We start from the raw sequence: 11,859 nt of genomic DNA on the forward strand, positions 1-11,859 counted from the left end.
GTCCACTAAACTGTCCTTCAAGGTTGCATCCATTTTTAACGATCTCTTCTTTTTTTATACATGTTTCATCTCATGTTTCCCTGGCTGTACTCAATGTCCTGAAATTGGGGATTGTCTGACATTCAGCTCTGCATCCCTCAATTTAGATCCAGTTTACAGCTGATAGTGTTAGTTAATAGTACTTAGTGTCTCAAAAATGAATGAAAGAATGAAATAACATCAAATACCATAACAATTTGATGATTTTACCTCCTTAATAACACAACTAAATCTCATATATACATTTTCCATGAAGCTTAAATAATGAATGTTCAGAGAAGAATAGAACTCTTGGTCATTCAAGAAAACTAGAGAGTATTTAAAAAATTAACAAATAATTAGAATTGAGTTACTCCACAAAAATATCAAAATATAGTTTATCTTATATACACTTCAACATCGATCCCATGTTTTCTAATCAGCAATGTACTTGATCTAACTAGAGCTTGCCCTTAGTGGAGAGGTCAAGATTTTTCCAAATTACTGCAAGCTTATCTTTTAAATACAGAACACGGACTGATATTTAGCCTACATCCATCATTTCATTATATTTCTATACATCATTTCTATTTATATGGAATTTTGTAAACATAAAAAAATATCAGTAATGAGTACATTGTGTGTTAATTTCTACATTCTGCATTTTGGCAGAACTTTCCTTACAAAGAATATTTAATAATGTACAATTTCAAAGGCTTCAGAACATTTACGTATCGGATGACTTAATACTATTTCACTCATCTTTTATGACTTTTTTCCACTATCTTCCTCATCACAAGCAGGTATAACTAGTCTTAAGATGCATTTGTTTTAGGTATACCCATTTTGTCTCCAAGTAAAAATTTGATTACACTTTCCCGAATCTGCTTGGTCTTGACTCCATAAACAATTGGGTTCATTGTAGGGGGCAGTAGCAGGTAGAGGTTGGCCACTATGATGTGGATGTGATGGGGAATAGTGTGTCTCCCAAAGCGATGAGTGAAGAAAGTAAAAAAGGCAGGCACATAAGTGATCACAATTGCACAGATGTGAGATGTGCAGGTGCTGAAGGCTTTGTGGCGAGCATCTGCAGAGGACAGACTCACCACTGCTCTCAGGATCATAGTGTAAGACACAGAGATACAGCAAATGTCAAACATGCCAATCAGGAGAGCAACCATAAGGCCATAGATTGCATTGACCTTGGCATTGCCACAGGATACCTTGGCCACAGACATGTGGTCACAGTAAGTGTGGGGGATAAGGGTGCCTCGGCAATAGGGCAAGCGCTTGGTGAGGACAGTGAATGGAAAGATGAGCATCACACTCCTCAAGAAAGTAGCAAGACCAGCTTTGGCAATCACAGGATTGGTAAGGATGGTGGTATAACGCAGAGGATAGCAAATGGCTACATACCGGTCCAGGGCCATGAGCATGAGCACCCCAGATTCCATTCCAGTCAACATGTGGACAAAGAACATCTGAACCAGGCAAGAATTAAATCCAATCTCTTTGAAGTTGAACCAGAATATGCACAGCATATTGGGCACAGTAGTAGTGCACAGGGTGACATCAGTGAAGGAGAGTAAGGCCAGGAAGTAGTACATCGGCCGGTGCAGAGCCTCCTCATGGCCAATGAGGTAGATAAGCCCACAATTCCCCACAACAGCAATCATGTACATGAAGCAGAATGGCAGAGAGATCCAGACATGTGCATCTTCCAGCCCAGGAACACCATTCAAGATAAAGAAGTCTGGGGTCAGGCTGGAGCTGTTGGCTCCCAACATAATGGCTGGCAGGATAAGCACATTTTATACCCAATAATAGTGTCAGTGCTCTGGGGGAAGTGAATAAATAAAAGGAAAGTGGAGGGCTTAGAAAACAAACAATAGCATTAACATAAGAAATACTTTAAAATGTTTGCAGCATTCTATGTAACTTCATAGTCTATTGCCACATTTCACTTGACATGGAATATGATGCTAAGTAGTTGATTAACCAATTTATGATTCAGATTTCATACTCCATAATGATATAGCAATGCATAAAGCTCAGAATATTGACAAGATTATGGAAAATATTAATTTTATACAAAGTTCTAAGATGATAAACTAGGAATATTCCATTAATATAAGCAGTAATCATTATTGTTATTATTGAGCACCCTATTACAAAAGGAAATGCTAGTTTCTATGGCCTCCAAGCAATTAAAATTTGTCCCCATGTGTCAAATAGCGGGAAAAAACCATATCTTTAAATCTGGACTGGAATCCAGGAAGTTTTCTCAGATTTCCTGAAAGGCTGCTGTTGCTAAGAGGATACTAAGATATTAGCCACTGAAATGTCTGTAATAGAACTAGTCTTTGTGTTTGGAATGTACCTTAAATGTCTCTATCCTAACATAGCCGGAGGTTACAGAAGCAGCATCAGAAAAAAAGGGGGCAGGACATCTGCAGAGATCTGAGCTGTTGGGTCTGCATTCTGCTCACAATGTAAAGAACAAGCACAGCAACCCACTGTCTCCCAGGCATAATGAGTAATCAAAGTCTACCCACAATGCCCAGCACATCCCAGACATACAAATCAAACCCAACTCTTCCTTTGCCTTCCTCAGTACAGAGAATTTTGTCTTGAAATTTCCATGTCCGGTTTCTGGGTCCACAGTGTTCTACAGTTATTTTGCACTATTAATGGCACTAAAATATATTCCAAAGAAGAAAAAAAACTAATTTTCTGAAAGTCTATTCTCTAAAAATATGAACTTATTTTTATAACATACTTAAGTAGAGATGTAGGGGACCTAACCTGGAATTAAAGCAACACAAAATAACAGGATAGATCTGAATTTGAAGAAACAAATGATTGTTTATACATTTTTTAGAACCTTTAAAGGGAATAACTCCCTAGTACTACAAACCATAGATATGTTCATACAGCAAGATAAGAGTTTACTCAGTGCCTGGAATTTAGTAATTGATGTATATTGATCCTATATTGTAAGATATAGGATAAAGCATATGCTATTCATTGCCTTGATATTTGCCTTAGACATTCCTGACCTCATTCTAATCTGGGGAAGCATATTAATTATCAAATAGGCAACATTCCATATATTTATGTTACTAATACTGCAGGGCAGGTTAATTCTTGTACTCAGACCTAAATAACACAGATGTGTCTTCACTGTGTAGATTAGCAAATAAATGTTCAGGGTGACAACATTTAAAGTGGCACGGCAATGATCAAATGGAAGCACGGGTTCTCAGTCACACATTCAGTATGTGTGTCTGTGACCGAGTGTCAGACCCTAACGCTGACGGGCAGTTTCACCAGCTGAGTTTAGTAAAGTACGAGAGCATAAGAACATGATTTTTAAATGCAGGGCAGAGGAACCTGGCCCGTAGCTGTAACTTAGGGCAGAGACAGAGCAGATGTGAGGAGCCAGGGAGAGTTGGTTTCTTGCTGGGGGATCTCTCCATGCATTAAATATCTCTGAGAAAGCTGCAGTCTTGCCTGTGTGTGGGATATTACTTAGGAGAATTTCTGCAGAGAAGCCTCCTTCAGCCAAGTCCTCTCAGTATCTTTTAGCATTAAGTCTTGTTTTGTATTACTGCCCTCTTCTCCTACAAAGGTTGTTTCTGCTGGAAGCAAATCTGAGCATAACTATTTACTAGTTAGGGTACAGAAAATAAATTTCCTTCCAGCTGCAGCCCATGACTACTCAAATGTCACTGATTCCAGTGAATTGTGAAGTCAAGTTTCCTATTGCTTCCCAGTTTTGGGAGCCTTTATTCAATTCTTTCCTAGATGAATAGATATGTACTCTAGGAGTTGGTAGAAGTTTTGTTGTCTGCATCTCTTGGATTTTTTTGAACTTCAAGTTTTTCATTTTCTGAGAGTAAGAGTCATTGGAAGTCACTCAGACTTACCTCAGTGCTAGGAAAGACCAGAGCAGTGTACATGCCTGAGAGTTTGCACATAAACGGTTCTCCCCCTACCCAGCGTTGCTGTATCATTTTGAGTGGTCTCCAGGATGGAAAGTAAGCATTTGATTGGATCTTTGTAGTCTCAGAAGACTGTGGTTGGAGAGATAAAGTCCTTTGGGATTTTTGAGATAATTTTAACATTTATTTCATCTTCAAGCACAAGTGAAAGTAGGGAAAAATTATAGCAAAATTGCATATCCTTTCCCAGGGGTAGATTCTGAAAACAATCTGAGAGGGAAAACATTTGTCTTTCCTTTTATTTACATTTTTTAAAATTCAGTCTCATGACATCTCAGTACCTACTATATATGTGCATATGTGTATGTTTGTACATTTTTACTTATACATTTTATTTATTTTATTTGTACATCTTATTTATATTCAAATGTATTTTATAATTTTGACAAAAAGGGAGACTTGATAAAGATATAATCAGACATACTATCTAAGAGTAATGTAGAAAGTTTATGTTTTCAGTTTATTGATTAAATTAATGAATACGTGTGTCTACATCTACATGAATAAACACACATAAATGTTTGTTTTGTGTGAATTTGTATATAATACACCTATATGTTTTAGTGGTTGGGTTTCTCTCTTACTATTTTATTGTTAGGAAAAATGATACGACAATTTCAAAACAAATGATTAAGATGCTTCATGTCATGGTGAATTACAATTTATTTAAAAATTTTGTTTGAGAATTTCATACATGCATATAATGTATTTTGATCAAATCACTCCCCATTTCCTCCTATACAGTTCTTCCCCATGTAGCTATACCAATTCCCTCCCAATTCATGTGCTACTTCAAAAAACCCATTTAGACAATTTAGTTGTGCCAGTATGTACTAGAGCACAGGTAACCTGCCAGGGACTGCATTTCTGTCAAAAACAAACAAGACAGAACAAAATACCAAACACTTCATTTCCCACATGCAATCAATTGTAAATGGCTCCTCAGTACTTTGTGACCTCCCCCACCTCCCCATCCACACCTCAATCTTACACAGGTCAAGAACTCACTAAATACAAAACAATGTAGAAAGGCTTCTTTCAACTACACTGAATGTGTATCAGCACCAATGCCTGTAATTTTCAGCCTAACAAATCAACTGAGAAAGTGTAAAATGGCACAACCAACGAAGAAATTTCAGTAGTTCTGCACATGCCATAGTTATGATCTGGAGTTATCATTCTCAGATTTTGTTGAGAATAAGTGAAAACATTGGTCCACAGAGGGATATGTATGAATGTTTTTTATTTTATATTTTAAATTTCATTTTACATTCCATCTGCAATTCTCCCCACTCCCTACCTCCTGTGCCACTGCCTCCCCCCCCCCCCCAGCTCACGCCCCATTCAATCCTCCCAGTGGGGTAAGGGCTCCCATGGGAAGTCAGCAAAGTCTGGCACATTAAGTTGGGGTGGGACCAAGCCCCTTACCCCTGCATTAGGGCTGAGTATGTTTGAAAACTAAGTATAATGCATGAGTTATAAATAACTACTACTATTTATTTATTTATTTATTTATTTATTTGCTGAGCTATATATTTTTTCTCCTTCCCTCCCTTCCTCTCCCCTCTCCTTCAACCCTCTGCCATGGTCCCATGCTCACAATTTACTCAGGAGGTCTTGTCTTTTTCTTCTTCCCATGTACATTAGATCCATGTATGTCTCTCTTAGGTCCTCTTTGTTGTCTAGGTTCTCTTGGACTGTGAATTGTAGGCTGCTTTTTTTTTTTAAAAAAACTTTATGTCTAAAAGCCACTTATGAGTGAGTAACTACTGCTATTTATACAATGGCATGCCATTCAGAGATAGTGAGTTTATTTTTGTTATAATGTATGTATTAGTGAGGTTTGGATATTGAAGACATCTATTACTTTGTGTTAAGATGGATCTTTGTCTTTAGTTTTATGACATTGGGTATACTCAGGAATATGTTGCAATGTCTTCTTAATGAATTCCTCCTTTAATTGATATTGTTTGATTCAAAGTGAGACCCCCCAGCCCCCTGACACTCCTATATCCAAGAAGTTTGGGATGATTGGAAGCATCACCCCAGCCCCTGGCCTGGGAGTTGACTTGGTCTGTACTCCAACTCCCAGCCTGCCAAGTACTGACTCCTCCCACGGGAGGGTCAGGACCACTTTCACAGGCTATTTAGGCTCCAGCCAGAAAAAGGAACATATGGTCTCTGGGGTTTGCGTGGGCTCCTCTCCCCACCATGCTGTCCTGGTCCACCCAGGAGTGTGACATTCATTAAATGTGGGCATTTTCGATTCAGTCTAATCTGGTTTAATTGGAGTTATTTCGCGTCGGCAGAGAGGCTTTGCTTAACAGATATAATGTAAATTTCTTTATCTGGTCTAACTAGTTTTGGCTTGAAATCTATTTTTTATAGCTATTTTAAAAAAGTCCCAGTGCCAGGCATGAGAAAACTTTCAAATATTTGGTTCAGATACTTCAATTGCCTCCCCAAACAATATAAGTTATTAATGTAGCCCTTAGTTGCTTCTTAGTGGTTGATGGTGGGCCCCTACCTATTGATACAGACACTATACAGTCAGAACACAGGACTCAGATGATTCAGAGTGGATCTGACCTGAGAGTCTCTTTCCTGTGGTCTAGTTTCTAGTTTCTATGGCTCCTTAAAATACTATGTAAGCTGCCGAGGGAGGGGAGCAATTAAAAGTCCTACCTAGCTACAATACCTATGAACCGCAATTTACCAACATAGTAAGATATACCTAAAAGTCAAATAAGTGGCACTCACGTGTCAGAGACAACCAATGGCCGTCTAATTTGATGGACTTAAGGCTCACTCAAGAGGAAGAAAATTGTGTTTGGTACTAAAATCTAGCCAACTGCCTGGGATTCACTAGGTAATGGGCTATAGGAAAAACCTCAGAAAAGAAACGGTCACAACTTTGCCAGAATAGTATAATTCCTTATATTTTTAAGTCATACTTACACCAACAGAAAAGTGTAAGGATTTCTTCATAGCAAATGGAGACTACCACCCAAAACTACAACTGGACAAAATGCAGAGGTCAATGAATTGTGAGGATTCTAGCTCTAACAGATACATCTGCATCATAGCTCTGGCATCGATGACTTAGGGAACATCCAGGAAGAAGGGACAGACATTTTGTAAAAACCAGAATGCCAGAAATACTTCTGTGAAACAGTTATGCCTAGAAATGTCTGCAAAAACAAGGCCAGAACAATGGCAATATCAACAGACAAGTTAATTTGTTAATCTCACAGGGTCTCACCCCTAGACTAAGAACTACAGGCAAGTAAAGGCTGCTGGGAGAAGGAGAATTAGCCTCTTCCAGGATTAAGCCCCATAACTGTTCATACAACATAGAGTGGTCAGCTCTGAAACCATATACACATAACCAACAAATAAATGATCAGCAGATTGTGTGTGTTCATACACACACAAACACATATGCACACACATATATGTAACAATAAGAATCAAAGCAAGAGAGGCTATAAGCTTGAGAATGGAGGAAGGCTATGAAAAGGTGTTGTGATCAGAAGCTTTAAGGGACTGGAGGGAGGGAGGAGCAGGGGAAGTGATGGAATGGAATTCTATTTCAATTAAAAAACATACACTTCTATGACTTTAGCAAAAATATTTTTATTGTTTTGTGTAAAATTCTTCTTATACATGCATAATTCATATATTTGATCTTTTTATACTGGTCCATAGATCTGCTATACTCTATTTCCATTTTTCTTGTTATCTTGGTCATTATCATTCTGATTCATCTGTCTGGTCTTCAGTCAGTGATAATTTGTCCTCACCTTGGTTTATTTATTGATTTATGCAGATCTTTTTATTTGACTTAGTGAACTTTTACAGTATTTTATTTAATCTTTCCTGTGTGGCATGGACATAATATTCAGTCTTGTTTACGGCTCTGCAGTGAATCAAGTGCAGCCTTTTAACTCTTTAACACTTGTTTCATGGCATATGTCAGGTTATGAGGTGAGTCCAATGTGTGCATGGCATGATCAGTATATACACTTGTTTCAGATGCCAATATCTCTTTGTAGACTACCTTTATAAGAAAGTTTTCAATGTGTTGACTAGGGTTGGAAAAAAGGCATTGCTATAAAAATATCTCGGCATCAGCATCCCTTAGTTATTGAACCTTAATTTTTTAAAATGCCCAAATCAATTGATATGCATTTTTCTTTTTTTTTACTTTTGCATTCAAAAATTTACACTACCCTCCTCCCTGCCTCCCTGCTTGAGAGAGGGCAGGAAACCCTGCCCTGTGGGAAGTCCAAGGCCCTCCCCTCTACATCCAAGCCTAGGAAGCTGAAAAGCTTCATTTGTTTTTTTATGTTTTGCATGCATACATAACTGCATACCACATGCATGCATGTAATTCACGAGGAGGTCAGAAGAGGGTGACTGATCCTCTGGAACTGAAGATGCAGATAGTTGTGAGCTACCATGTGCATGGAATTGAACCCTGGTCCTCTGCAACAGTGGCCAGTGCTCTTAACCTCTGAACCATTTCTCCAGACCCTGGTGTATATTTTCTTGATGTGTTAATAGTGAGTTTGTGTTTAGTATGGTATCTGATAAGATGTTCATGGCCTTCGAGTCACAAACAAAATCACGTTTTCGCTCAAAAGACAAGAACAGCATATATTTGAAGAAACATTATTTTTCACAGCACCATTAAATCCCTGTAGTGTACACTCAGAGAGTAACAAACACAGGGGTTTCCAGATTCCAGGGGGTAACTGTGGGAACATAGCAGTAGGCAAGATGCAGAAAGCTTGAAGGTTGGCACAGGATATTTGTAAGAACAACTCAAATGCTAAACAAGCAAGTAGAAATTCTGACTCACTTTGTACTCACTAGAATGATGCAACAGACGCTATGGTTTCCAGTGTGAAGTGGTGCAATGCATTGTAGACGTTACCCAGAGGGCTTCCTGTAAATCTCAAACCTGCTAACTGATATCCATCCACTTATCAACATTTCAGTGCCTCAGTTTGCCTAATGAAGTACATATTATTTAGAGTACCATCTTCATAGTTACTTTCAGAACCAATGCATATGTAGTATCTAAGGCTAATACAGTATATGATTAATGGCTATTGTGGTTGATGTAATTATTATATCCTTTTACTTTTAAAATAGAATGGTGAAAACTTCAAAGTAAGATAAGTATGGAAGAATATATAAGAAATCACCATTCACACTCAAGTACCTCAAGTTTGGAGAACCTGAGTTTGGATGCTGAACAACTGAGCAGAAATAAGAAAAGAAAGCTGAGGAAGGAGTGAGAGAGGGAGTCAGAACTGGAGGCAGGCAGTTACCAATGGGCAGCAGCTGTCTAGGGATCAGTTGTAATGGCATATTCACTGACCATCTGGTCGAGAACCACACCTATTATGATTTGAATGAAAATGGCCCCCAAAGATTCATAATGAGGGAGTGGCATTATTGAAGGTATGACCTTGTTGGCGTAGTTGTCACCTTGTTGGAGGAAATGTGTCACGATTTGGGGTTTCAGAAGCTCAAGCCAGGCCCAGTGTTACTCTTTTCCTGCAGCCTGCCAATCTGGATTTAGAACTCTCAGCTACTCTCCAGCATCATGTCTGCCTGCATGCTGCCATGCTTCCTGCTATGATGACAATGGACTGAACCTCTAAACTGTAAGCCAGTCACTTTTGCAGGATATCTAATCACACTGTGAAATTGCATTATTTACTGGAAAAACTGGTTTCTAGTTGTAGTGTGGCTCAGCCCTAACACATACCTTTAATCCAAGAGCTTTCTGCTTAAGTACTGTAAACAGGATTAAATAAAGTCAACCATAGGTTAAGAGACAGAACAAGAAACCAGCTGACAGGAAGTGAACATAGGATTATTAACAATAAAAAACAGAAAGACAAGAGAAAGACAAGAGGATGGATAAAGAGACTCACAAGAAGTAGAAGGAAGGGGCATTTTAGTTTGAGGGTGCTTTGAGATATCACGGGAAAAGAGAGAGTCCTGGAGGCTTCTGGGATGTCAGCAGAGAAGGAAGGTCAACTGGATTCTTCCTCTGTCTCCCTGATCTAGCAGGATTTGATCCAGGCATCTGGCTCTCAAGTCTTTTTTGGTAAAATTGAACAATTGAGATTTTGCTAGAAACAACAAGCCCTGATTAAATGTTTTCCTCCTTAAGAGTTGCTGTGGTCATGGTGTCTCTTCACAGCAAAAAAACCCTAAGACAATACTCAAGGCCTTTTCTTATTCAGTCTCTGACTACAATTCTGGCCACACCTTGTGTCCCTTCTCCTTTCTACACATGGATGTGAAATCCTGATGCTCATTACTTAACCATTATCATTGCTTGAATATTGTTTATTTTTCTAATTAATTCCCATCTGCTGCTTCTTAAACATTTGCATACATCCATGATTTGCTTCATATATTTCTTTCCCAATCAGGTCTTTAGTCACCTCTGAAATCAAAAAATAATAGTCTTGAGTTTTGCAATAATCTCTGAGGTACAGTTGGCATGTCTTGGCTTTACCACAGTCATTCATTTGCCTTTTCTATCCTCTACTAATTAGAAATTGACCATGATTTGCGAAATCACATATTTTCTGTCTAACATGGAGTCAGTCACATGGAGCATATTCAAAAAACTCGGTGGCCAATATTAATAACATGTGTGAGACCAGTTAGGGCAAGTTTCTCCATAGAAAACTAATCATCTACTCTTTGGTACATAGAATGATTTCTCCTCAGACTATGGGTGCAGAATGAATCAGAATTGCAACTAGCTTCTCATAACAACAGCACAACTATTGAATTTGCTAGGGTCCATCAGAAGCCATACTATGTGCTGTGGAGGGCATCAGAATATATAGTTGGTAGATTCCTCTTTGTGATAAGAATTATTTGCACAGTTGATAAACATGAGAATTAAATTTAGAAAGAGTAAGTAATTGGTCAAAGTCTAATCTATAGTGATTAAAGGGCAGAGGAAAATTTTAAATTTAGAATCTACAGAAGTCAAAATTTTCAGAACCTTTCCCCCTTTCCTACTAATGGTTGATTCCTCCATATTGTATTCATTTTCAACTCACTTTCTTGTCTTTCTTTTCTATTCTTTAAGTACATGCTTCTTCTCATGTTTGCATGGTAAAGATATACATTGATACCCTGAGACCCAAAGCTACAATGTTGGTTTCTCAAAAGGAATCAGTAAACAAATGAATGAACTTATAAATTAACATTTTTCCTGGTTAACCTATTACATAACAATGTATATTTTAGACCTATTTTAAATACAGGTTCCAGAGTAATACCACAGGAAAAAAGAACTCATAAAAATTTTGTGTGTGTGTGAAATATAGGTTACATTTAATAAAATTAGCAATTCAAATGGGAAATGTCCAGTGTACCAAAAATGTAAGTTGGAAAATATTCATGATGCTGGCCCAGTTATTGTCATTAGTGGACAGGGTGTATGACTCTACCATTCTATGACATTCTCTTCTTCAAAAATGATGCAAACATGAGATGATGAAAACTATGAAAAATAAACTCTGCAATACATAAACATATTATCTGTTGAATTATGCTTTCTGAAATATTTTTATTTCAGGGAAAATGTCATATCCTAAAATTGCAATGATTTCAGAAAATTTACAAATAAGATTGACTTAAAACTATCTTATTCACATTTGTTATGAATTTCTGTGTACCTTTGTCTATTGAAATGGACATACTAGATTAATTAATATCACTCAACTGCATATTTTATTAATTCATTCACTATTTTTCATACTCCAAGTAATATACTAGTTTTTAAATCCTT

General features: G+C 37.7%; 1 protein-coding gene across 1 annotated transcript; it reads right to left on the minus strand.

Moving 5' to 3' along the window:
- Window positions 1-849: 849 nt before the first annotated feature.
- LOC121457387 (olfactory receptor 52N2-like) lies at window positions 850-1,805 on the minus strand. The gene is given in 2 exon segments (XM_041666059.1): window positions 850-911; window positions 914-1,805. Coding segments are annotated over 2 exon segments (954 nt in total).
- Window positions 1,806-11,859: the final 10,054 nt, after the last annotated feature.

The sequence above is a fragment of the Microtus oregoni genome, unplaced genomic scaffold (genome assembly GCF_018167655.1).
Source record: "Microtus oregoni isolate MIOR12 unplaced genomic scaffold, Mior012 000016F_ref0000370, whole genome shotgun sequence".
NCBI lineage: Eukaryota > Metazoa > Chordata > Mammalia > Rodentia > Cricetidae > Microtus > Microtus oregoni.